General features: G+C 37.9%; 1 protein-coding gene and 1 long non-coding RNA gene across 2 annotated transcripts in view; both read left to right on the top strand.

Annotated features, from left to right (window-relative positions):
* LOC129456454 (uncharacterized) overlaps nucleotides 1-27,679 on the top strand; it is a 151,253-nt gene that overhangs the window by 23,450 nt on the left and 100,124 nt on the right. The gene's annotated exons all lie outside the window — the stretch shown is intronic.
* Nucleotides 984-27,410, top strand: axin1 (axin 1). Its single transcript, XM_033971882.2, has 12 exons — nucleotides 984-1,130; nucleotides 4,892-5,716; nucleotides 10,112-10,249; nucleotides 12,358-12,454; nucleotides 14,241-14,378; nucleotides 18,484-18,768; nucleotides 19,408-19,598; nucleotides 20,674-20,835; nucleotides 21,785-22,018; nucleotides 22,479-22,586; nucleotides 23,828-23,980; nucleotides 24,714-27,410. The coding sequence occupies exons 2-12, from the start codon at nucleotides 4,983-4,985 to the stop codon at nucleotides 24,850-24,852; spliced, it is 2,379 nt and encodes a 792-aa protein (XP_033827773.1). The 5' UTR covers nucleotides 984-1,130; nucleotides 4,892-4,982; the 3' UTR covers nucleotides 24,853-27,410.

Below are 27,679 nucleotides of genomic sequence, written 5' to 3'. Positions count from 1 at the left end.
AGTGTTTGTATGTTCTATTATCCGGTAAGAAAGTTTGCCTCTGTGTAATCCGATCCTTTAATTCAGCTGGGATATTTTTTCAAGAGCACTGTTGAGCGCAGTAGGATTAATTCGAGCCAGGATGTTCGAGAGAGAACCTGTTTCGAGGACTAGCCGTGCATGGGCAAAACTTGACATAACCCAGCCACACAAAGGAAGAACATGCAACCTCAAGGTCAGAGATATACACAGAGCTATATAGAGGAGAGCTGCACAAAATATTGCTATGAAAGGCTGCAGCTATTTATATAATAGAATATCCATAGCAAAAACATCTTAGTTTTTGAAAAGTCTTGATGAATCGAGTATAGTTTATCTTTACAAACATGTTTAAAATGCATGGAATTTTGTATTAGTTTATCAGTTTATATTTCAGTCTGTTAATTATTAATGCCCATGGAGTTGTTTACTATGTTGTACTATGTGCAACCTGAACAGAATCCCAAATTGAGTGCATATTTTCAAGTGAGAAAGGAACATTAAGTGGACATACAAAAGTGAGGGAAATATGGGATGCAAGGCAGAAGTTTGGAGTTTGGAACTTGTCAAATTAAAGGAGGAGATGCAACAGTAGAGGTCATAATGATGATGATAATAATGGAAAAGAAAATCCTGCTTTTTAAACATGTAATGCAAATATAATCTGGAAAAAAATGTGGTTTGGTCATTTGTTCCAAGAATGTTGTGTCTGTTTGTGTTCAGAGTGTAACATTCTCAGACGCTTTTCTTGTGAGAATTATTTGATTTTAGTCTGAAAGGGGATAGAAGTCTGCACTTGTCTTTTCCTTCATATTCTGAGGTGTTTTACGCGCGTGTAGACCATGCGCTCTGAAGTGATGAGAGGGATTTGGAGAGAGAGAAGAGGAGTACAAACGCTGACCTGTAGTGCGCGTAGTGAACGGTGGAGGCGCTGTTTATCCGCCGCTGCGCTCTCCTTGGATTCGCACAGACAGTGAGAGACAGCAGACACAGCTATGGAGAGGTGGAGAGCGGTCTGATTTCTTTGTTATTTTTAAAGTGTCGCCGCTCGGAACTATGTCGCTGTGCGCCTTGACTCGTGCGTCTTCAAGGCATCAAGGATATTCCCACGGGTGAAGTATTTTGCACTTTTCTTGTGTCAGCCATCCGCTCAGAGATTGGGATTGCGGTAGTCGGGAGATACTGTAGCCTATGTACCATCGCTTTGGCTGTTTGTAAATGTGTTTCGCTTCAGCTGCCACGGGATTCCCTCTGTAATTTTGGACGGCAGGGGAAATCTTCGCTGTTTCGTGTTGTCCGCAGAGTGTTGCGCTTGTAAAGACGGACAGCGGCGATATTGGTGGGTGGAATACACTGTGACAAAGTTGTGCACTTGTCGGTGGGCTGCTGGAGAGGCCCTGGTAGTGTGTGTCAGTGTGTGCGCGCAAGGAGTTTGTTTCTAGATCCCCTCCCCCATTCACCGCCGCTGTTCTGTTCTGTTCTGTTCGGCTCGTCCTGCAAAAGGCCGAAACATGAATGTGATGAGAGAGAGAGGATCAGGCTCACTTCAAAAAGCAGCAAAAATGAACAAACCAACCGTGACCTCCCATGATTTATTTAAATGGCGTTTTGGTGAGCGGCTTGTTACAATCACGACCCTCGCCTGCGCCGCTAGCTGTCAGGGCGCACACCTGTGACTGTTCATTTTGGCATAAAGGCTAAACGAACATCCCTCTGGTGCTAACCTGCTCCTGGACCAGTCTAGTCCAGTACTACTGAGGTCTACAGACCGCATGATGTGATGTGAGGATAGGTATATTTTACATTAGCCATGTGCGTAAAGGGGAAACGTGTAGCCTAACCATGGACTCAGCTCGTCAGAATCAATTTAATTCATATTTTAGCTGGTAAAAATTGAACAATATCACAAATCAAGATGGAATATGTGGGTACTACAATTACTGGCTTCTACCCAAACTATTATTTAATCATAACTAAATATATATATGCTCTATGCAGCCTATTTAATTGCCCGATTGTGTATTTTTTTTATTTATGGAGGCGTACATTCTGTGTGGATATAGCCCCAGGTCACTGACTGCATTGAGAGATGACACATGAGCTCAGAGTACACACCACAGTCCAGTGTATAGAGACTGGTATGTATGGGTGTAATTGGCTTATCTCTTCCAAACTGTCATGTACAGCATCATCTAATTAGTTTCCGGGAATAGAGTACAGATCTCGACGCACCAATGTACCAATACCATAAAGCGATATGTAGAGATGGTTGTCTTACAAGCTATTATATCCATATTACTCTATTGTCTTTGTCTCCTGTACACAGATTTATAAGATCTGTTTTTGGCATGGCTTGATTTTAGATGCTGTAGTTGTAATGATCACATACAACACAAATATTAACTAACTACACTGACTATGCTTAAATTAATGCCTGCCACTAACAGTTTGCCAATTAGATTATCATTATACCTTTATATTGTTTATTAACTGCACTGGATAGGATGTATGTGGGCGTGCGGTGTACCCTTAAGCTCACCAGATTGACAGTTGCCGCAATAATGCTATTTACGATAGAGAGTGGAAAACATATTTAAAATTGAAAAATATGGAAATTAACCCAGCTATGATTTGCTCAGGTCAGAAATATACATTAAGGAACTAAATTACGTTGTGAAAATCATGCCCCATAGGCCTCCAGTTGTAATGAGACTGCCAGCTGCATAATGTTGGTTATTACATTGAGATTAGACCCTGATATAATGGAAGATAGTAACCCACATGTCTCAGTGTTTGGCAGAGAGAAAGAAATCCCAAGATGAGCACATTTGTCCTTGAACAAGACATCCAACCCTGAAAATGGAGAATCCAGCTTACATACTTACTGTAATAGGAAGAGGAGACTAAATCAATACAATATAAGAATCATTATTTTAAAAAAAACATGACAGGCTTCTCTTGTGTAACCTTGAATTCATTAGGATAGAATATAGAGTAACATTTGCAGCTTAGCTTAATTGCTATTAAATCTAATCATAGTTTCATGGTCACAGTTTGGAAATTCTGCAGTTACTGTGTTTAGTTAAAGACACCTACACAGAACATATGTATTTATTTTTTATTCTATTTCTTTATTTGCATTTAGACTCTCTTTTCATAGGTGCCCTGTTCAAAATACTAACAAAAACCAAACAAAATAAATAAGTACATAAGTTCATTTAAAACATAAAACAGGAGCAGGTGTTGTTACCAGATTATTAAATTGTTTTTGTGTCACCAAAGTATCCAGTTTTGCTTGTCGTTGAAATATATTCCATTTTTAGTGAAGCGAAATAGCCAAAACTCCTTTTTTCCATCTCAGTTCTGATTTGGCCAGTCCTATACAATCATACAACCATGTGATCTTGTATTAAACATCCTATCTTCATAGTGTAATATGTATAAAACTTACAAATCCTGTAGTTCATTAAACCCATACAGTTCTCAAATGTGTGGGTTTCCTGTAAAAGTTTAGCAGCTCACATTTCAATCTTCTCTCAAATGTTAATGGTTCTGGACATGTTAAAATGTGCACTATGAACTGATTTTTTATTTTAAACGTATCTTCCTAATCACAATCACAGTATGTGTCAGAAAATTCTCAGTTCTTAGTCATGTAAGTTAGTCACGATTCATGAGGCATTAACACTGACAGCTCGGCAGCTCTGACTCTTGACCTGGATAACTGTAAAAGAAATCTGGGACATTGATGCAGAAATCAGGAGTGACAGCCTTATAAATGAATCACACAGCATTATACATGAATAACCATTACATTATGTGCTTTCATGTAGGCCTTATGCATAATGTGGTGTGAGTATTGAGATGGAGGGACTGACAGATGCTGACACTGTGAGTCAATATGGTCAGTCCATTTGGATTATTAGATTGCAGTCTGGACTATATTGAAATCTCAAATGTGTTTTTATTTAAAGGGCCCATATTATTTTCTGATATGTTATAATGTTCTTTCCTCATTTCTACACAAGTTTAACACACAAACTCTGCATATTTAGGCTGAGTTCTTCTCTCAAAGAGAAGACACTCTGTTCCACCTTGTGATGTCATGTGCTGATACAGGAAGTGCTCCATTGTGTTTTTAAACTCCATACACCTTCAGTAGAATCATTTGGATAATTTCAGCCCTTGAATTGTTGCTGTTACTCAAACATGTGTGAATGAAACAAAACACATCTCCAGGTATGTTTTTGAGGAGGTAATGACACTATAACATGACACAAACTCCACGTTGTGTAATATAGGCCATTTAAAACGTGGGGCAGGTATTGTTCAGTTTGTCAGTTGGTGGACATGTTTGTTCACTACTTCAAATGTTATTACTTCAATCACTGGTATTGGCACTGGATACTGTTTGGGGTATTTTAGGTGATTATAGAAAAAAATGTGATTTATTTAAATAGTGAATGGTATAGCAATAGCATTTGAGATTTATGTTTCAAAATCAGATTTCAACGTGGACATTACATTTTAGAGAAGACAGCAATAAAAACGGCTAATCTTATCTTCGAGTCACATGCATTTTAGGACATGATTATAAAGGACTAAACTATGGCATTTACAGTTCTAATTAAACTCTATGAAGGATACAGGGACATTCTTTTCAGAGAGGATTACACATAGTATTATATCTGCTACCTTTGGTTCTGAAAACTGTGACCATATAAATTGCATTTTTTTGTTGTTGTTTTTTTAATACATAAATTGCAGTCCTAATACTTGTGTTGTGTCCTTGAGCAAGATACTTAAGTTGTGGTGATAGGGGTGCTCTTATGCAAATTATTAATATTGTTAATATAATTTTTCTGTTTTGTAGGTCCGTCTTTGCTGTGGCCTAAGTGGTGGAGAGGAGCATATCTTTGTGCTTAGGTGGAGCCGTGGGGACGTGGGTGTTGGATGCTGTGACTATGAGCATCATCCCCTCCTTCTCAGTGGACCTCGGAGGCAGCTTCACTGAGGACGCCCCCAGACCCCCCGTCCCAGGAGAGGAGGGGGAACTGGTGTGGAGCGATGGCCGACAGCAGAGCAGCCCTGTTTTCTCCTCCAAAAATGAAAGCCTTAAATGCGACGCATCAGTGGCCACTCCCCGTCGCCCGGACCTTGATTTGGGCTACGAACCGGAGGGCAGTGCCTCACCAACGCCACCTTACCTGAAGTGGGCGGAGTCATTGCACTCCCTCTTGGACGACGAAGACGGGATCAATTTGTTTCGAATGTTTCTGAGGCAGGAGGAGTGTGCCGACATGTTGGATTTCTGGTTCGCGTGCAGCGGCTTCCGTAAACTTGAAACCAGCGAGGATTATGAAGAAAAGAAAGTTAAAACAGCAAAAGTAATTTATAAGAAGTACATATTAGACAACAACGGGATAGTCTCCAGGCAGATTAAACCAGCCACTAAGTCATTTATTAAAGACTGCGTTCTGAAGCATCATATTGACCCTGCCATGTTTGACCAAGCGCAAACAGAGATCCAAGCTATGATCGAAGAGAACACATATCCCTTATTCCTCAAATCGGACTTATACTTAGAGTACACACGAACTGGCGGAGAAAGTCCAAAGCCAACCAGCGACCAAAACTCACTAATAGACGTGATAGAGACGCCGCACGCCGCCAGACTGCAGGATGGAAAGGAGAGCAGGTAAATCTTTTTCAGTTGTATCTCTTCACAGCGTATCCCTGTGAACTACTGAATTAGAAATGACCCAGAGAGCCCCACACCAGCGTGAAAGAGAAGTTTGAAATGAAAAGAGAGTGAATGCATGACTCCAGAGACCGCTCGGATGAAAGGGATGGGGTTGTGTGAAGCGCCTCTCTGTTTACTCCTGTGTTGTCGAGAGCAGCTTTACTTACTGTTTGAAGGTGAAGTTAAAGGGGTTTGAGCTAAACGACTTTTATCTGGCAGAATAGGAATGTGACATGGGATACCTTTGTGCAAGTAGCCATTTCTTTATCTGATGTTTATTTTGGCTTTCAGTAATCAACCTCATCCGAAATAAGGTCTAATGAATGTACTGTGTAGGCAAAAACCTGGATAGTGAATAGGGCTGCTGCTAGGCCTGTCACGATAATATTGAAACTACTTTATGCCACTGAAACAATAACAATAATCCAAAATAATCCCAGTAAACCATTTTTAAGTATCAGTATCATTACGTGACAAAAGCTGCAGCAACCCTCTACAGCTCAAATCTTATTGTATTGCAACTAAAATACCTCAAATCTTCCCACTTTTGCAAAGAAATTGTGCACATATGTTGTTCCAGTTTTCATATATTGAACGATAAGTCGATATAGTAATGATCATGACAGGCCTAGCTACAACTAATGATTATTTTAGTAGACAGCTAGTTAGCGATATATAGTACATTTAGATGTGTTCAAATACATTTTTTAACCAAATAGAAGTTGTGTTATGGTGACAGTTTCTAGAATTTTTTTTGACATTTTGATCTAATAATACCACCTTTGGTATAAAACAGTGAGACCTGTGAGGCAATTGTTTATTTAAAAGGTCTTCTGTAAGGCTTGTAGCTTTTCTTTGCTTTGATTTTATTGGGTTAAGAAAAGATGGTGCAAAATGTATTGATCCCACAGCAGGAGAATTCTCTTGTAAAGAATTCTCACAAACAAGACAAGCACGAAAAGCTGGAGATGGGGAAATAACAGGCGCATGGTTTGAAAGGGAGAGCAGACTTGTAATAAGATACAATACTGATTAAAGGGCCCATATTGCGTGCAGTTTTCTAATGTTTGATTGATAATGTTTCCTCATGAAAACACACCTGGAGTTGTGTTTTGTTTCATTCACACATGTTCAACGCACAAACCCTGCATATGTAGCATATTTTGCGTTCTTCCCTCAAACTGAAAACACTCTGTTCCACCTTGTGATGTCATGTGGTAATACAGGAAGGGCTCCACTGTGTTTTTAAACTCCATACACCTTCACTAGAATCGTTAATAATATAATAATAATTATAATAAATATAATAATAATTTCAGCCCTGGAATTGCCAATCGCTGCTGAACTAAAGGTAAAACTTGAAAATTACCACTCACAAGGTGGAACACAGAATTTAGAGTTTTGGGGATGTAGACAAACTAATAACAAAGGTGTGAATGAAACAAAACACATTTCCAGGAATGTTTTTGGTGAGGTAACAACATTCTAACATGGCAAAAAAATCACAAGAATCTATTTGTTTAATATACGGCCTTTAAGTAAAATAAAACTATACAGCACTGCAATATCAGTTCTCTTATTATAAAAATGTGTATTGCTTTTAAGACTTCATCAATGGCATTTGTGCTAGCTATTCAGTATTGCTTGCTTTATACACATTATCAAAGGTGCAGATTTATATATGGCTGAGCGCTGTGGTCCTTCATCTAAGAGACTTAATTAGCCACAAACGCTTTGAGCTTGGATCCTAATTTCATTAATCAAGCATTTGGATAACGTTACAGACAGACAGCCTTCATTTTTAAAGAGAGATTTTTCCCTCAGGGTTTGTTTGAGTGAAGCTACATTTTTGAAGTATAAACACATCTTTAGAGACATACAAGAAAGAACTGTAGTTGTTCTTTAGATAATTTGTTCTCAGACATTTCACAGTGCCACCATATGGTATTTATGTGGGTTTTCAAATGTCAAATAAATACTTTAATATTCACAAAGAAAAGATGTAAGTGGGAGCATTATACACTTAAGTTAAAGGTACACTATGCATTTTTTTTATGGTGGAGGGTACACCCCTGCTTGTCTCTATGGAGATGTCTTTGCTCTGCTTGGAATGTTACATAGAATAGCATTTGACATATAGAGCTTGCATTTATTCATGTACTAGTGTTTACATGCTATGAATTATCTTCTGAGTGGGGTCGACTCTCCACAGATATGATTTGTAACTCGTTTCTGTGGGCTAGTGGCGTTCCCCTTGCTTATCTCAATAGACATAGACAGTTTATTGCAACAACATCTCCATAGATAAAAGCAGGCGGGGGACTGTACAGCAGAAAAGTTACATAGTGCCCCTTTCAGTTAAACAAATAAAACTGGATTTTTCCTTATTTGGCAAATGAGCTCAGAAATAACTTTTCACCAGTTCCCCCTCCCTATCCCATTCCTGGCATGTCTTCCTCTTCATTAGCTGACAGGAGGGCAGAGCAGCAGTGACACTAAAGGCCCCATAGTGAAGTCTTAAACTGTAGACGATGCAGTTATTGTGGCATTTTGTCTCTTTCGGCTTACAGAGCGCTGTCATTTTCCTCATTGCAGATTATGCACTGCTGTTGAATTTAGATGCTAATGAAAATGTGTCGGCCGCAAAGGTTGTATCCTGAACTTAAGCTGCTCCTTCCTAAAAGTAAAGAAAGCATGTAATACAATGGCCTCAGGGAAGTCTAATTTGAATTAAAAAGTTGACGCCTTTGCTTACATCTATAATTCATGTGGACAATGGCTTGTAATGTGTTCAGCCAAGTCTTAGAATGAGAATGTAAATGGCGTCAAATTAAGTCCAATGCTTCTCTCTGAAGGATGCTCTATGTAAGGACACCAGTTAAAGGGTCCATATTACACTGTTTTCTGATTTATGTTATAATGTTTCTTCATCACAAACACACCTAGAGTTGTGTTTTGTTTCATTCACACATATTTAACACACAAATTCTGCATATTGAGAGAGTTCTTCTCTCAAACTGAAAACACTCTGTTCCACCTTGTGATGTCATGAGGTAATACAGGAAGTGCTTCACTGTGTTTTTAAATTCCATACACTTTCACTAGAATCATTTGGATAATTTCAAGCCAGGAACTAAAGGTAAAAAGTAGCTGAAAACTACCACTACATGACATCACAAGGTGGAACAGAACGTTTTGAGATTTGGAGATGTAAACAGACTAATTATGCAGGATTACTCAACAAAATGAAACAAAACACAACTCCAGGTAACAACATTATAACATGGCCTAAAGCTCACATGAGTCAATTTTATGTAATATAGGACCCTTAAATTTCACTGCAAAACTTTTCATGTAGCTACATAATTTGACATGTACATTTCTTCTCTGAGGTGCAGTATGTAACTTTTGTGGCTTGAGTTATGGCAGTGTGGCATTAAATTTATCTATCTTCATGGAAACTGGCAGGTCACACCATCCAGCCATGCTACAAGTCAGATATTTTGAGAGGAGACCCTGGTCATAATGAGAATGCATGTTTTTCAAGCTATTTTTGAGTAATGAAAACACATGTAATTCTGTAAAGACATAATGCAAGATGGATATGTTTAATACCATACTGTGGAACATACAGACAAAGTATTATTGACATCTTCAGGAAGATAAGCAGCTGACCCCCCACCAGAAATGTTACATAGTGGACATTTAAAAAATAAACAGTGCAACTCTAATTCCTAAAAAGTCTATGACAAAAATGTATTCTTGTTCATGGGTCTTCGGCATACAATGCAACTGTACTGGTAACTGAAGTGCTAAACATAGACTAAAGGTGTTAGAGAACAGTTAATCAATATGTCTGAACAGTATTTCCAGTACTGCATAGGCCTGTCACAATAAGTACTATATCAACTTATCGTTCAAAATATGAAAGCTGAAACAATATATTTTGGGGCTCAATATTTATCATGTGCATATTTTTGTTACTGTAGTGGGGAGGCTTCTGCTACTTTTTATGTAATACAACAAGATTTGAGCTGTAGAGGGATAAAAAAAGTAACATCAAGGATAATTATTGATTCTTTCTGCTGTTTATTTGTTGTATACTTTTTAATGATACTGTATTTTTAAAATGTCTTAGTAGAATTATCCTGTTTTATTGTTATTGTGTCAGAGGCATAAAGCAGTCTTTGCCACTATCATTACACAATATTATCGTTTATTGTGATATTGCTCTGTAGCAGTATATGTAGTGCTTCAAAATGTGTTTTCGTGACAGGCCTAGTACTGTTTGTTTAGCGTCATGCTGTTATTTGGATTTGTCTCAGCTCGCCTGTATCTCTCCTGTCATAGGCCTCCCCCATCATGTCCAGAGCCAGTGAACCTGTGCTATGTGAACCCTGCTCAGGCTCCTGTCACCAGCGCCAACGACAGCGAGCAGCAGAGTCTGTCCAGTGACGCAGACACTCTCTCACTCACCGACAGTAGTCTGTGAGTCTCTGCTTTTTACAAATACATATGAGATAATGTACTATATTTATATGATGTTGTATGTACTGGGTGTTATGGTTACGCTTTGAATGGAGGAAGGTTGTGCTGGTTGTTGCTCATATTAATTTGTGTCTTTCTGTTAACAAGCTAAACTCAAAAACAGATTTTTTTTTTTTTTTTCTTGCTTAGATTTTATTAAAGATCAGTTTGTTCCAAGGAACAAATTATTTTATTTTGATTTTCAATCTTATAATTTTTTTTTTTTTTTTTTTAAGGTATAAGACATTTGTGACTGAATATAGCATTTAACTTACCTAGGATCCAGAATACACACTTCTTCAATACTTTACGAAGATGTGAGTCTGGTCACCGGTGAATTTCTGTGTTTTCAAATGGGCATGATTGACAGGTGGATTAGCCAATCAGGGACAAGCATGGCACATCCACATCGTAAATAAAAAAGGAAAAAACATGGCTGCAGAACATTTCTGCAGAATCAATGAACGAAGCACTAAACTATAGTAATTTGAGGTGAGATAAATTTGATTTTAATTGTAAATCACAGGTGACCAATGAGCTCCTTCGTTTCACATGTGGTACTGAAAAAAAGAATCTGATTGATCACGTTTGACCGGGCTTGAGACGCAGAGGAGTGGGGACTAGACTGATATCACTCTATAAAAAACACAGAGTGATATCATTCTGGATTTGCCTGGATTTATTGATTATTTATTACAATTTTTTTTGTTTAAAGTAATTTTTATACAACTTGTAGCGCAAAGAAGTGTGCAGACCAGGCTTTCTGGCACTTACAGGCATATTCTAGCAGAGAAAACATTGGGGAATTGAGCCAACGCATCCTCCAAAGCTCCACAACTGGACGGAAATATGTTTTAGCGGTTGAATGGATTAGAGGCGGTTATGAGCTAATTAGTCCAGAGCTTCTTGCAAAGATGAGTGTAAAATTCTGCATGACCAGTACCACATTGAAATGAAAGCCTCACCAAGACAATAACATGTAATGGTAATTGTACAGACTGTTTTGAGAGACTGTGTGAGACTTTGTCAATATCTGTCTTACTCTTTCATATTCCCTAGAGGCAGTGGGTGTCTGAAGTCTATCCCAGCTACAGGATACCCAACAAAACAATAGTCTTCACTCAGTCACTAGAGACAATTAATTCTCACTGGTTCACTTAAATTATGCATGTGTTTGAAATGCAGTGTGTGCAGAGAAAAAAACAGCCATGGTTAACCAAATCAGGACTAAACTAGGTAACAGGAACTGGGTATAAATCCTATGGAGAAAGACAAAATGAGGTCTAAACCAGGTCTTACCCAATTAAATATCATTCCTGAATTACCGTAAGGGTAAACCAGGTCTCACCCAGGTATTAATTATTGCAGAACATAAAAACAAATCTCAGCCCAAGCCAGGTCTATACAAAGATGAGGTCAGGTCTAAACCAGGACTAAACTTGGGCTGACAGATCTAAGCACGGACTAAGCAAGAAACATGCCAGGTGTATATCAGGAATTAACAAGGGCTAAACCAGCGCTAAACCAGGACTAAACCAGGACTAAACCAGGACTAAACCAGGACTAAACCAGGACTAAACTAGGACTAAACCAGGTCTAAACCATGACTAAACCAGGACTAAATAAGAAATAAAGCAGAAACCAGGACTAAACATGAGCTAAGCCAGGTGTAAACCAGGACAAAACATAGGCTAAGCCAGGTCTAGACCAGGACTACACAATAATTAAACCGCCAGGTGTGAACCAGGACTGAACAAAGAATAAACATGTCTAAATTAGGATTAAACCAGGTCCAAACCAGAACATAACCAGGTCTAAACCACAAAAAAACATGGTCTAAACCAGGACTAACCAAGAACTAAACCAGGTGTAAAGCAGGATTTAACAAGGTATAAATCAGCTCTACACCAGATCCAAACCACTGAACACAAAACCTCCGTTCTGATAAGCAGAAAGGGGATCTATTTGAATAATCACTCTGGCTAAATACGTATCTAGGCTTACAAATTCAGAGTAATGTTTATTTATGAGGATTTCTTGGTTAAAGGGGTCTTTGTATTTGCTTTCAGAGATGGAGTCCCGCCCTACAGATACAGAAAACAGCACCGACGAGAGATTGTGGATAGCGTCAAAGCCAATGGTCGCGTGCCACTACCTCACATCCCAGTAAGCTATTTCTGACCACATTTCTTCCTTTCTCTCCCTCTCTCCTATTTAACCACATGCCCTGGCTCATGTTTTGCACTCTCACTGTTGAACATGTGCATATTTAAGCCATGTTGTGTCACTGGATCTATGATGGAGTATAAGAATAGGCTTGTCCAAATGCAGCTTTATGCTCTGCTCCTATAAGCTTGGCTGTGCCGGAGCAGACGAGCCCTCCCCAGTGACAGCCCCCCTCTGCAGCTCAAGTCCTGTCTTGCAGTAAGAGAACCCCAGTCCTAATTAGGCCTTGGAGTAAAAAGTCAAATTAAAAAATCCACTCATAGTATCCTATTAGAATGCATGGGTGGAAGGGTATGGTGAAATCCCATATGTGTTTGCATGTGATTCTGCAGCAAATTAAACGTGGCTTGTTGATAGGATTGACAGGGGTTCAAGGCCGCTATTTTTAGATGGTGTCACATGAATTGCTGCTGATACTATATTCAAATCTTGTATCCCTTCACATATAGTCCATTTTATGTCAAATCCCCTTCTTGGTAGTCACGATAATTACTATATTCACTTATCATTCAATATATGTGTGTATGTCTATATTACTGGTGCATTCTGTCATTTATTTGTTGCATTGTTGCAGCTCAGGCCTTTTCATACTCTATTTAAAAAAAGATTTCCTGGGATTATCTTGCTTTTTATTAATATTAATCTGTGGCATAAAGTAGTTTCAGTATTATCATTTGTCGTGATATATCTCATCTATATCGTGATTCACAATATGTTATCGAGACAGGTCTCGATGTTTTTGACCTAAACATACACAGTAGCCCACTGCTTCTTACAGTTTCTCCCAGCTGCCTTGAAAGCTGGGTCAAATGCAGGAGACAAATTTCCATTTTTTGGGACAATGAAGTATACCATTCTGCTTACTGTTATATTTGCCATAGGTTTTACACCTACTGACATTATAAGGCCTCTCTTTAAATTTGGATAGATGCTGACATAACGCATACTTTGGATTATTTAGATCGATTAAGAGTTTTGTATCATGGATTTCAAATTTTTCATACCAATAGATCGCAGTTAGACACCTAATCTGGACCAAACCAGATCTAAAACAAGACTAAAATAAAATGCATCTAAGTTCTAAACTATCTATAACAGAGCAGAACTGAAGTATGAATTAGAGATCGGCCGATGTGATTAGAATACAGAGATGGCCAATAAGCTCTGCCGATATTGTTGGGCCAATATATAGTGCTGATTTTGATTATTTTCCTCAAATTATGCTATTTACATTTACTACAAACTTTCCCACAGCCCTTCCTACAACAAACCTTTAAGAGCGCAGTGTATCACATTTAGTGCAGTTGTCTCTTCGAATTAAAGTATTAATATAAAGCTTTGTGTGTATGTTGTAGGCAGCAAATAAACTAAAACAAAATATTGGCCTGTGCTGCAGATTTAAAGAGGATGGCCAATATAAGAAAAAAATATAAATGCTAAATAATAATGCTAATAGATGCTAAAAATATTGAAAACCACAAGTACACTCATCATGTCTTGAGTCCAGAGCTTTAGTTTTAGCAGCATAACATTTTTCACTCCATCATTTTGTCACCAATCTTCATTTGTATTCAAGAGACAAATCTAGTAGCAGGCTTATTTAAATTCATTAAATTCACTCATGTTTAATTCTCTTCATATCATCTCTGAAGGGCCAGGTCAAAAGGTGTCAGCCCAAATAAACACCACACATTTACTGTACAACTTTCCTGTATTTTTTCTTTAGCGGCCAAATCGGATTCTTAAGGATATCCACGTGGATCCGGAGCGGTTTGCAGCAGAGCTCATCAGCAAACTGGAGGGAGTTCTGAAGGAGAGAGAGGCAGAGGAGAGACTGGGCGAGTGGCTCCAGAGAGTTGGATTGGTATGTACAGTACAGTATATGCACGCGTACAGGAGGCTCAGTGGGTTTGAATGTGGGGTCATGTGCATTTAAATGAGCCTCAGTGCGCAGGGTTAACTCAGTGCTGATAATCTATGAGAACACTGAAACATAACAATTAGATAGTTAAAAAGGTTAGGAAGTCAGCACTGCCTGGGTTGTTGCATACAATTTTAAAAAGGCTTTGCTTGTACTGGCTATTAAACAAAGATGTGTGGGTGCAGAATAGAGTAACTGCCTCGAAGTCATTACTTGGAAAATTGGAAAAAGCAAAAAAAAAGTATGTCTAGCAAACTGGATTGATATATTTGATATTCTTTAGTTTTTTAATGAGGAACATAAGTCTTCTTCTTGTGTTCTTGGTCCAATAATAACTGGCACAATGCATTATATAGATGTATTTGTTTAGTATTTCTGTACATTGAAAATTACTGTAAACAAAATGATATAGGAAGGACAAACCAACAGATTCATTGGTTTCATTGGCTATTTACAATAAACATGTTACTTTTGATGATTATAAATGATTAAATGTTGAATCCTGAGCAGTTCGGTTCTGGATACAGATTTAGACCAAAAGGACAGTCTCTCCCAGGCAACGCCTGGTTTATTTGTATAGCACAATTCATACACAAAATAAGTGTTTTACAGAATAAGAAAGACATTAAATTCACAATACAATCAATTAAAACACAAATAATCATCATAAAATAAAATCCTCTCCTAGTAGATTGCACATGCTCTCATAATGTTGTGCATCATATTAAAGCAACTGTACGTTACTTTCTGGAGGTAGCATTTGCATGAAAACAATACTATAGACGATTTTCTGTGGCGATATATATGTTTAATGCCATACTGCGTGGAATTTCTTAACAAAAGCTGCAACATTTCCATGTAAACAAGGCCAAATAAGAGGCAGGTTTGTGGAGGTGCAAACCTGCTCACAGTGAAAACATGTTTTTCACTGCCATAAAAAAACATCCAAAATGAGAAATATAAAACATTTTTATAACTGAATCTTTTTTTTTTGTCTAAAAGTTACACAGTGAGGCTTTAAAGTAATCTGTGCAGACTCTTATCAAAACAGAGGGTGAGGAGTAATGTGGCCCTTATCACTCGCATCATGAAAGTATGCCCTGTTTTAAGTGGTCATGTAAGTAGTACAAATTCCCCAAAATGAAGACCATTTCACAGTAACAAGGCCTGAACACAGAGCGGTTTTTATGGAGCAGTTTTTGAACCAAAATAGGGCTGTGTTATTGGCTGTGTGGCTGAAGTTTCCTCACAAAGGATACTTTTGGCTTGTGTGAAAATAATGGGGCCAGCCTTTAAGTGTGTGATTAAAAACAGCAGTGACTTGGCCTGTGCACGATCTGGCTTTGTCCATAAATCAGATGGCGCACCTGCTCACTCTCCACTCTGAGGCGAGATCAGTGGGCTGCCCGGCTTGATGTCCCTTTAGCGGTGATTAAAAGCTTTCTGAAATATCCCTCAGCTCTGCCGGCCAAGTCTGTGGTCCCGGAGCAGACCGTTCGTGTGTTCAGCCGCATAAAGAGACTGCAGGTCCCTTTAAACCTGGAGGAGAAGTGCCTTTTCAAATGTGAGGTGTTAGCGTTTTATCTGTGGCAATATTGTGTGTAAATTTTCATAGACTACACTTGCCCATAGACTCAAGAAATCTATAAATATGCTAGAGCCATAAAAAAAGCATATCCAGATACTCACTGATACAAGAATCAAAACTAGATACTCAACTTAATAAGTATCATTACTGAAAAAGAAATCAGAAAAATGGAACAAAATTTGACTTTTCATTATTAGTTTTGTCTTTGAAATATATTCCACTTTAGGGAAGCAGCCAGAATCCTTTTTCCCTATCTCAGTTCTGGTGCAGCTACTCCAGAGACTTATACAGCCATGTGATCTGTTATTAAATGTTTCCATGTCAATGTTCAACAAGCAAGTGAGATATTCCTGCAGTCTATGAAGTCATCCCTTATAAATACATTTTATACAGTGTTGTTCTCTTCTGACTGATAGGCTGAAGTCTGTATGTACATTATATCTGCATAATCAACTTTTCCTGATATAAAACTGTTCTATTTATTGACATACTCAAACAGCATTGCATATTTTGTATTTGCAACCCCCCAATTACTCACTAATGCATTCAAATAATTCTACTCTCTCACAATCTGCTGATGTTATTCCATGTTAAAATGCCTGTCTCATTAAGGCTCCCAGTGTGTGCCTGAATTGAATCTAAGTACATAATGGAGCCTTGTGACAATACAAACATGTGCACCATTGTTACTGGAGGATTCAGGCTGTTGTGTCAATGGGTCACTTAAACATTTCAATAAAACCCCCATTGACTTGTGGAGCAAAATGTATTTGTGTGTTTGTCAGTGTAAAGAAATATTTCTGCATTTGCAAAACAGTCTCCCCGAATCTCATAGTAATCATTTATTAATGTCTTGTGTATCAATGGTTCTATATTACACAAAATTGACTCTTGTGAGTTTTAAGCCATGTTATAATGTTGTTACCTCCTCAAAAACATACCCCAAGTTGTGTTTTGTTTCATTCACATGTTTGAGTAACCATTTATTATTAGTCTGTCTACATCTCCAATGCTCAAAATGCTCTGTTCCACCTTGTATAGTAGTCAAGTTAACAGTTCCTTTTACCTTTAGTTCAGTTTCAATTGGCAAATCCAGGGCTGAAATTATCCAAATGATTCTTGTGAAGGTGTATGGAGTTTAAAAACATAGTGGAGCACTTCCTGTATTACCACATGACATCACAAGGTGGAACAGAGTGTTTTCAGTTTGGGAAAAGAAGTCAGCCTAAATATGCAGGGTTTGAGTGTTAAACATGTGTGAATGAAACAAAACACAACTCTGGGAATGTTTTTGATGATACAGATTCAGAAAGTAGCGTAATATGAGCCCTTTAAGCCCAGAGTGATTGCACTGAAAGAATTGGCAGATTGAGGAGACATTTCAGATTTTTAGGCACATTATCATGTCCTCTACACCAGTCCTCAACATTTTACCAAGTACCAAGTAGTAGTAGTCTATTGCCAATTGTTACTGTTACAACTACAAAAGACATTTTTATTCCATTACTAATTTGAAACCATTTCAAGCACTGCTCTACAAAAGACATAAATTCCTCCATTGGGGTGATCAAAACGCTTGCAATTTGAACCTTTTGAGATATTGCAAAAGGTTTGTTTTATTCTCACTATCTCTCAGTCAGTTTTGGTGTTTAAATGTGAAACACTATTCTAAACCACTAGTTGGTACAAACAAAAAGCAATATTCTTTTGATCCTCTTGTTCTTATCTCTGCTCCTCTCACGGTGAAGTTCAACCCTGGAGCAAATAAAACACATCTCTTTGTGTTGTGTGGAGAAACTGCCATGTCACATAAACACAAGTCTTCAGCATCTCGCTCTCGCATTCCCCCTGAAGATCCTCCTGTCAGAAAAGGATTGATTTTTCACTCATTTTGAGCTTTAACTCGTCAATATTAGAACCTACATACATTTATGCATGCACCCAATCCCCATCAGAATGTATCTGCAAACCTCCGCAGTCAGATTAAAGACGGGACCAGCACATACAAAGCAAGATCAAGTGAGACTGAAATGTGCCCTCTGCTGGTCATAAAAGAACAAGCATCTTCTAAGCGGCATGAGTGAATGTTATAATGAATTTTCTGTTAGTCGATTAGTCAAATGATTATTTCTATTGCACATTGAGATTCTTAAAAACTATATTTTTAATCAAATACAGATTTTATACACACACACACACACACGTGTAACCTACTATGTTATTTATATGTTATACAATTATATATTGTTATTTATACATTATACAAACATACAAATCTACTCGGGTGATCAGAGGAGGACATGAGTTATAAACATTTCATGTTTACAATTGTTTGCTGGGGAATTCCAAGGACTTTTCTTTTCAATTGAATAAAAACATGTTTTAAGATGTCATAAAGGAAATAATTTAATAAAATAAACTGTATTATTTCAGTATTCAGTATTTCTTTTTCTTTTAAAGGAGGAAGATGAAGCAAACCCTATCTCTTCCGTACCTGGTTATCGGCCTCCCCCTGGTGGTCACTTACATAGTTACAACCCCCGCTGTGCAGACATCTACAGCAGTCCTTTCTTGAGAGACGCTCACGAGGAGAACCCAGAGTCGATCCTGGATGACCATGTGCAGCGCGTTATGAAGAGCCCCGGGGGACCGTCTCCCGGCAACAGGCACTCGCCCACATCCTGCTCCCCAGATGCCCTCCCCTTATCAGGCCGACACACGAGCTTAGCTGGGTGCGCTGTGCAGGTAGGCATGTCGGGATTTATCATGTACAAGCAACTCATCACTGTTCACAACATTATCATTGCAAGAAGGACAAACAACTCACTTCAGTTCAGTCTGTATCCCAAAACAAGACAATTGGATCTGCTGGATATTATAGGGTGCATATACATGGTGTTTAAAAACAAATAATTGAGAAATTAATGAGATGAACCAATAATTAGATCTGTTTTTGGTGTGTGTTTACATGCACAAAGGAAACCTGGTCATTAAAAATATCAATTAATGAATGGATTTTTAGAGTAACTGTTGTATTTGGAAGACAAAGTACATCGACTTAATAACTCAATAACTCTTTCTAGCTTAAACAACAACAACATTAACACCTTTCAGTTTCTTTGCCACATTAGTTTACCCTTTTTAGCATATTTTTTCTTGTCAAAACCTGCGCAACTGTGAGCAATCAGAAACAGATCAGATGTTAACATGACATTTCTATAACCTGATAACTCCATAAATCAGACAATGATCAGATTTTGGGTGTGCATGTAAACATACCTTCTGCTGTTTGGTTATGATTTCATTGATCGTGAATAATTGTACAATCATGGTGTGTCCTCTCGCAATGATCCTAATACTCACCTTTGACCTCTCTATGTGCAGGGTAAACACGCACAGAGACACACAGGGAAGCACCACCTCCATCATGGCTCCAGTGGGAAGCCTCGGGAGCAGCTGGAGGCGGAGGCCAGAGTGCACCTCCACTGGCGCGCGGACGGTCATTATGGATCCAAACCTCGCACTTTTACAGACAGTATGGGATTCAGCACTAACCAAGAGAACACAGGCTACAGGTATGAACAGCTCAAAGTAATGTTAAGCCACTGTACAATGTTTAATTATGCAATTCAGAGTTAATATTATGAGAACTTAATGCATTTTTATAGACAGGAAATATTGATGTTCATCATTTAACATTAGGGCTAACACAAGTTTAAGAAGATAAAAGCAGCTTTTGAGACTAGGGCTATGCCAAAAATCAAAAGACTTATAGATCGCGATCTAAACTTTGGTTGATCTCGATGATAAGACAAGCGCTTTTTAATCAACTACAGCCAATCCTGTGGCAGTAAGTGCGCGTGGTACTGAAGGAGGACAAGTCACCGCTTTCTGATTTAGATAAAAGCTCTGCATCAAGGCCACAGTCTCTTTATATTTCATCACGTGTCCTCGCGTTTTCACAAGTTTTGACTTAAATCTGCACAGTTTGACTTGAAAATCCCAGCGTCTCCTTCCCTCAACCTGTGTGTGTGTGGTGCCCCCCTCTCTTTGATCCAGCTGCAGCTCCTCACCTTTTCTCCTCTTTCTCTTCTTTGGTGCTTCTTATCATTACAATCCAAGTTACAGAAAGTAAACTATTTTGTCACCTTTTATGAGTGAGACCTAATTCAGCGCATGGACATCGAGCATGTTTCTGCTGATCACGTTAGCATGCATGTGCTTTTAGGCTTAATATCTTGTACAAACTCATTACAAACTTTAAATGTTTCTTCTGTATTACTGGTCCTATCAACATGAAATAAAAACTGTAGTGGTCCTGACACCCTGCTCTTTATGCCTGAAGACCACCTATTTATCTTTTCAATAACATGGAAGAAGATCAAATTGAAAATGGAGAGCCATCAATATGATATCATAATATCCAATATCGTCCAGTCCAGAATATTTGTTTTTGATTAGAGGTTACCAGTGCCAGTGAAAATATCAGGAATATAGTAATTTACTGTGTTGACACCAGATAGAAAATCCAAAATAAAAGGAGATGGAAAAACTTTTATAGTCACAATTGACAACATTATTAATATAAGATAAAGCCTCTAACTAAGGCTGAATTGATAACATGCCTGGCTTTTTTTTTTTCTTTTACAGTAGCAGAGGAGGCCCATGTAAAAGAGGTTGTAAGAGAAGTGAGGAGGTGCGTCCCTACGACACTACAGGTCTGATGGAGGACGTGGAGAAGAACCAGAAGATCCTGCTGTGGTTAATGGACGGACAGAAAGAGGTGGTGCGACACAAGAAGAGTCCGTACGGGTGAGACAAGGGCTTTTCAGAGTTTTTAACCATGTTATAGTTGTTTCCCTCTCACCATTTACTCACCCATAGTTGTATTTGGAGTGAGTCGTGCATGTTTGAGCAATTTTTAATCGCTTACTTTCAAGATGCCATATTCCCGATCAATCCCTTTTTTCGCCTCCACTGACATACACCCACTGCTCTCTACTTACTTTATTCTCCAATTTTAGACACAAGCGCAATAGGTCTGCTTTAACAGTAGGGCTGGGATGTGATGAGCCTTTTCCCACAAGATGAGACATGAGATTGGGTCCATAACACAGAGACAAGATGAGATTTTGACATAATTTGTAATAAATAAAGTAACAGTTCACAGTTTAGTTGCTGTCTTTGTAGCACTGCTGTTTTGCTTTATGGCTTCTCAAAATGTGTTTCACTTTGTACCAAATGTAAACATAAAAAAAAATCTCACCAGATGATCTTCCGCATGTGTGCACACTCCTGGGTCAGTTCTATCTTGCAAGATCTTGTATCGTGAGTAATAGGAAAGATATTGCCAGTATATCACTACCATGTGAATAATCAATAAAAAAAATCATTATTTTCATTATTGGGCAAGGTAAGGTATACGTTATTGAGCCATGTTGGGAAGTTTGACGCCTGGCTGCATTTGACCCATCCTTAGCCAGACACGGAGGAGAAATATGACCATGAATGAAGAATAACACATAAGTCTTGTTTCCATATGTTATAATTTCTGTATAACTATTGCAGTTCTTAGTTTCATTCTATTACCAGCCTGTTACGGTTTTGTAAATTTTTCCATTACTCTTTCAACTTTGTTTTACTTTGAAATATGTTTTGTTAGTTTTGTTTAGTTTGTTATTTTTGCTTACTCCTCTTTGGCATTTTCTAATTTAATCAAGCTCATACGTGATGTGATTATATTCTCTCGTTCATTGTTTAGGAGCATGACAGGTAGTAAAAAGGCCACGGGACATGAGGGACTGCATGTGTGCTCAAAGGACCGCTCCAGCTCAGGACACCCAACCAGAAACAACATCCAGCCGTCCCACCCGTTCATCCAGGACCCCACCATGCCCCCCAACCCCGCACCCAACCCCCTCACCCAGTTGGAGGAAGTGTGTCGGCGACTCGAGGAGGAGAACATCAAGTGTGGAGCAGTGCAGCCCAAGCAGAGGTATGTACTCTGCGGCTTTTAACATTATGTGGTCTTATATGTATTTGTATTTACTTTTATCCTAGTTTTATTGTATTGTAGTTGTTTTTTGTTGTTTAGGTACACTAGGTAACTTTTCTGGTGGAAGACCCACCCTACTTCTTTTCTTGTAATGTTCAAGAGTACAGTTTTAAACCTGTTTCATTTGAAGCAACACCTGTAATTGAGTAAATCCATGATATGTTTGATGTTGTACTGTGCAACATTCAAAGTAATAACATCTCCATGGAAACCAGCAGGTAGAGATGTGCAGAAAGGTTACATAGTGAATTTTTTTATTTTATAGTTTTTATAGTTCTGTTTTGTATAGAATTTTTTACACAGTCTTGTTTATGCACTGGTTAGGATAAAATTAATAAATTATGCAATAGCATGCCCAGTCCTACTTTGGTCTATAAATAACTCATATTTATTGCTTCAGGTATGTGATGGAGGTGATCCAAAGGGGGCGCTCTGCAGTCAGGCCGACACAGTGTCCACCTGTGAGTGTGGTACCAGCCGTTTCAGACAACGAGCTTTCTGACTCTGAGTAAGTCCACTGCACAAATGCATTCTGTAGCTTTGTGCCTCATAGTATGGTATTATGTATTAAACTTTAATCTATAATCTATTCCCACTGAGACAAGCACCCTTCAAATGAGTGGAATGTATCTTGAATCTTGATGGCTACAGAGCTGTTTTAAAACTCCCGAGAATCAATGGGTTGACTTGTTGGTCACATGAGCATAGAACGTTGTACACAAATCAACATACTTTGTATCAGATTTTAGTGGCAAAACTTTTCCCACATTTTCTATTGAAATGAATGGGATTCCCACTTAACTGGAATAGCCACCACAAAGAAAGTTCAAACTTAAAAGTGGTATTTAGAGGCAAAAGTGGGTGGGGTAGAATAAGGTCAATAGCACATAAATAGTCCAGGGTAACTGGTGTAATGACGAAGTTTATTTGTTGATAATCAATTCAATTCCTTTCTGACTCCAAACGGACATAATCTTCGTTGCTCTGTTTTTGATAATATGTTCTACTCAAAACATGTTTTTGTATTTGTGTAAAAGTGGTAAACCAATTTACAAGAAATGAAGATGGAATAGAACAAAAGAAAATGTCCCCAGGAATATTTTTAGCATGAAAATTGAAGTTTGTTTATTTTTTTAGAGACTTGTTGACTTGAATATTAAAGCTCTTCTGTTTTGAGCCTGTTTGATGTTGTCATTAGACCAGGGATAAATGAGCTCAGGGGGTTGTTGAAAGGCAGGTTACTTAAGTTTAACAATAATTGAAACCCTTTAATGATCTCTGCTTTCTACTTCATTTTAACATTAATTGTGGCAACCTGTAATTATTTCCTCTTGTGCTTTAAATAATGAGATACTGTAATTAAAGCTGAATCATGCAAATCTAGAAATTCATTAAATTCTACTACAATAGTCGTGATATTATGATCATTTTGCTTCTGTCAATTTATTTGCCGAGTTCAAAATAAGATAAAAAGGGGATTGCAAGTATAGACTATGCTTTATGCCAGTCTGAAGTCTACATAAATGGTATGAAGCATATATAAGTTGCCAGGTTAATAAATAAACTGGTCTTTTATTGCCAGTCTTTTTTGTGTTTTAATGGGCTGCTCTGATTCCAAATCTTCAAAGCAGCACCTTGGCTAATGTGCTACTTTTTCATGAGCTCTTACTAAGATTAAAGTTTTCTTTGTTTTATTATTATTTTCCATGTAAACAGACAAACTTATGTTTGATGTTTTGTTTTTCACAGACATAGAGTCAGTAAGAAGCAGCCGGGGGATAAAATGACAGTGGCGTATTACTTGTGCGAGGAGCCCATCCCATACACGACGAGTGTGGAGAGAGGGCGGGTCGTGACACTTGGACAGTTCAAGGAGCTGCTCACAAAGAAAGGAAACTACAGGTGACTTATGAACTGCTGCTTGTGTTTAGGACTGAGCAGTTAATAGAATTTGAAAGGAGACTGAGATTAAACCATGTCTAATTGTCTGTGATATGCTTGGGTGATTTTTGGATTACATTAGTTTGTTTAATAGGACCTCGGACCAAGTTCTGTCATTGTGGCCTTAGGCAAGACACTATACCCACATTGCCTAGTATGAAAGTGTTGTGTGCGTGAATGATTAGTGGTGGTCGGAGGGGCCGATGGCGCAGATTGACAGCCTCACTTCCGTTAGTCTGCCCCAGGGCAGCTGTGGCTACAGTAGTAGCTTACCATCACCAAGTGTGGAAATGAATGAATAATGACTATAGTGTAGCGCTTTGAGAGGCTTTGACAAGACTGTAAAGCGCATTACAAGTGTAAGCCATTAGTATTACTATATTGGGGCATTAGTTGTAAGTAAAGCTTCATGTTACAGAATTGGAAAATTATTTTTCTTGTTGGAAAACTTTGCATTTTACATCAATACTAAAACATCAATACAATAGAATATACATATATCTGTCAGTATCAGGGAAACAAAATACTGCATCTCACTGGTCCAGTAGCAATGATGTAGTGACGGATTAGACATTTATATTTGAGTAATTGTAAATGTGGTGACATTTGTTGTTTTTTTTTGTTTTTTTTTACTTCTGATAAGCTACTCTAGCCACCTGCAATAATGGCTACAACTTGTTTTGTGTTATTTTAGGTACTATTTCAAGAAGGTCAGTGATGAGTTCGACTGTGGAGTGGTGTTTGAAGAGGTGCGTGAAGATGACGCGGTTTTGCCCATTTATGAAGAAAAGATCATTGGGAAAGTGGAGAAGATTTACTCGAGTGCAAGTTGATAAGAGGACGACTGTGTGTGGGAACAGTGGGAAACAGGAAGTGCTGAGATGAAGCAGCAGGTGAAGAAACGGCTCTGCATTAAAAGACCTGACTTTTTATCTAAGTGCAAAAGAATTGTACAGTTTAGTAGTCAAACTAAAAGAGCTGCATATTTTTATATGAGGCACCAGGGGGTGTTGTTTCTAAGAATCTGTTTGTATGTGTATTGTTACCAGATGTGTACAGATTGTGTTAAAAGAAGCAAATTTTATATCTATTTAAGTATTTTAATGTTATGTTTTTTATTATTATTGTTTTAAAGCAGGATTGTTGCCCTTGTTGAGGATGAGCTCTAGGGCTGTTTATGTCTATCTAGTTTCCTAACAGCCTCATGAACCCAACTGTAGCTTTCAAAACTACATTTACCACTACTTATGTTGTGGCATTTGGCCAACTGCACTTACTTCATAAACCACTCATACCTTTTGTTTTTGTTTTTGCTATATGACTGTCTAGTTATAGATAAGCCAATATATCTGTTGGCCAATATACTGAACCGATATTTTCACCTTTTAGGATGTCAGGTATTGGTCTTAAACCTCCAGCAGAGGCTGATGTTTTGTTTGGGGAAACCACCAGACTAAATGCAACATAATAAGGTTTGTTTGATCAGCCTTAGCTTCAGTCTGACAGAATGGGGTACTGCATTGAATGTGGAATACATCAGCATTGTTCTTATCATATAATTTTGAAAAAAAATTATCCCTATTTAAATATCGACAGGGTTTATCAACCATTGGCTTCCCTGAATACTAAAAATAGATATTGGCTTCAGCAATAAAAAAAATATCGATCTAGTGTAAAGTCCAAGTATCACTTTATGTTACAAATTAATTGACATCAATATTCCCACTTTACTGTAATTGCATCTTTCATCCTTAAATTATATATAATGACAAATATTCTTTAAATTTGGTCACATGTACATTTTCTGGTGTAAATTTAAATTTTGTTGTCTCATTTAACATTTTGCCTTTAGCACTAAGAAACACTGACATGCTAATACTTGAAGAGAAGTGCCCGATTGCTTAGCTTCCACATCTGTGAGATGTAATGAGGGCTTTACTGAAATGTGACAATCATGTTTACAGTTCATTCAAGTGTATTACCTGGCCCTTAAGTATCTATTGTTCATATAGTGTAACAGCCTCTGTATCTTATCTCTGTGTGGGCCCTCCTCACTGTATCACTGAGTAGTCTGTAGTGCTTTGTGTCTTCTATGCGCAGACTGCATAAAAACTGTCAAAAGTAATGTATTCAGAGTTTCTGATAAACAAATATAATGTTAATCTGGTCATATTGAACATATTTGGGGGCAAAGGTTCATGGGACCACAGTGCACCATCTTGATTTGTTTTTGTTGTTTTGTTATGTTGTTGTTGTTGTTGTTGTTTTTGATACACAGATATGATTGATCAGTCGTTAGGAAAATTATCAGTTAGAAATTGCCATGAACATGTGAGACCAGAGGCTTCTGTATAGAATATACTAAGAACTCGCATCACTATGTCCAGCTAGTGGATCTAGGAGGTGATCAGTTACCAAAGATATGAAAGCACTCTGTACAATTTGGAGGAATATCATTTTGTTTCTAACATTAATAAGCAATCAGAAGATGCATTTTGTGCAAAGAGATGAAATGGGAACATAGCTAAACCAGGACATATCAAATTTTAACCAGGGCTAAATCACAAATTTACCAAACTGAGTGTGCTGTTAGCATCATGATTTTGGCAGTGTAAATCTTGTCCTCAATACCATTACATTATGATTTTGTGTGCTCAGATTGCATATATAATTACATACATTTTCCTTTTATTATGCAGGTTGTTGCTTAATGTGAAATGCCTAAAATGAGTAGATTTTTCATTTTGTGAGGCAGAAAAAGCTCAGTAATGCACTTATGAAATGATAGAATGCTGTGTTTCATCATTCAACACATACTGACTTACCTTTGATCCACTTAAAGTCGATAGCCCATACTGAAAACTTTCAAGGCTACTCTGTCTCTGTGGGCACTTCGAGCTTCAACAGCCCTCAGTGATAAATTGCCTGATGCACAACTGGACCTTGGACTTTTTCTATGGACCCTTCCTTCAGACTGAGCACCTTCTTAAAGATATATTTATTTGTGTCATTTATTGATTACGTTGTTGTCTATAAATTTAATATATTGTAATTTTGCTTTATTTATGCGGGATTATTGTTGAAGCAAAGTACTTATCTTGTCAAATATGAATGTTTTGCATCATTATTTCAGCAAAAACCCTCAATTGTTTAAGGTTATGTTGTGTATAAACAAGAGTGCCTTTATTATTGTGTTCATGACATTTTGAACATGTTAACAAAGTCTAGCCTTACATCGCTACTCTGTTTTTACGTTTTTTGTTTAAAGCTCTTCCGTGTTTTATGTAAATATGTAAAACTTGAATTGTCATCAACCAGCACATTCAAACTGGACCTGATTCAGCCGACAGACTAGCATGGCTACCATCGCAAGGTACTGGACAATAAATACATGCAATAAACCAATTACTGAGTATGTATGTTTTTATTGATGGTGTTTTAGAGTTGCAGTGTTTGGCTCTGCTCTGATGGTGGAGCTGTAGTTAAGCCTATACGGTTCAATACATTACACTAAACAACAGTCATGTCCAAAGTTGTCCGTGTAATAAACAATAGGTGTGTTAGTTTCAGTGTAGTTAGCTCCTCCTTATATATATATATATATATATGATGAATTTCTGATGAATTCCCCAGGCTTATTTATTCGAGATAATGTGGGGA

The sequence above is a fragment of the Periophthalmus magnuspinnatus genome, chromosome 8 (genome assembly GCF_009829125.3).
Source record: "Periophthalmus magnuspinnatus isolate fPerMag1 chromosome 8, fPerMag1.2.pri, whole genome shotgun sequence".
Lineage (NCBI taxonomy): Eukaryota > Metazoa > Chordata > Actinopteri > Gobiiformes > Gobiidae > Periophthalmus > Periophthalmus magnuspinnatus.
This window is presented reverse-complemented; position numbering and strand designations above follow the sequence as displayed.

Coding starts and splice junctions, on each gene's coding strand:
- axin1 (XM_033971882.2), top strand. CDS start 4,983: ATGAGCATCATCCCCTCCTTCTCAGTGGACCTCGGAGGCAGCTTCACT. Junction 10,250..12,357: donor TCACTCACCGACAGTAGTCT/GTGAGTCTCTGC, acceptor ATTTGCTTTCAG/AGATGGAGTCCCGCCCTACA. Junction 22,587..23,827: donor AACGAGCTTTCTGACTCTGA/GTAAGTCCACTG, acceptor TGTTTTTCACAG/ACATAGAGTCAGTAAGAAGC.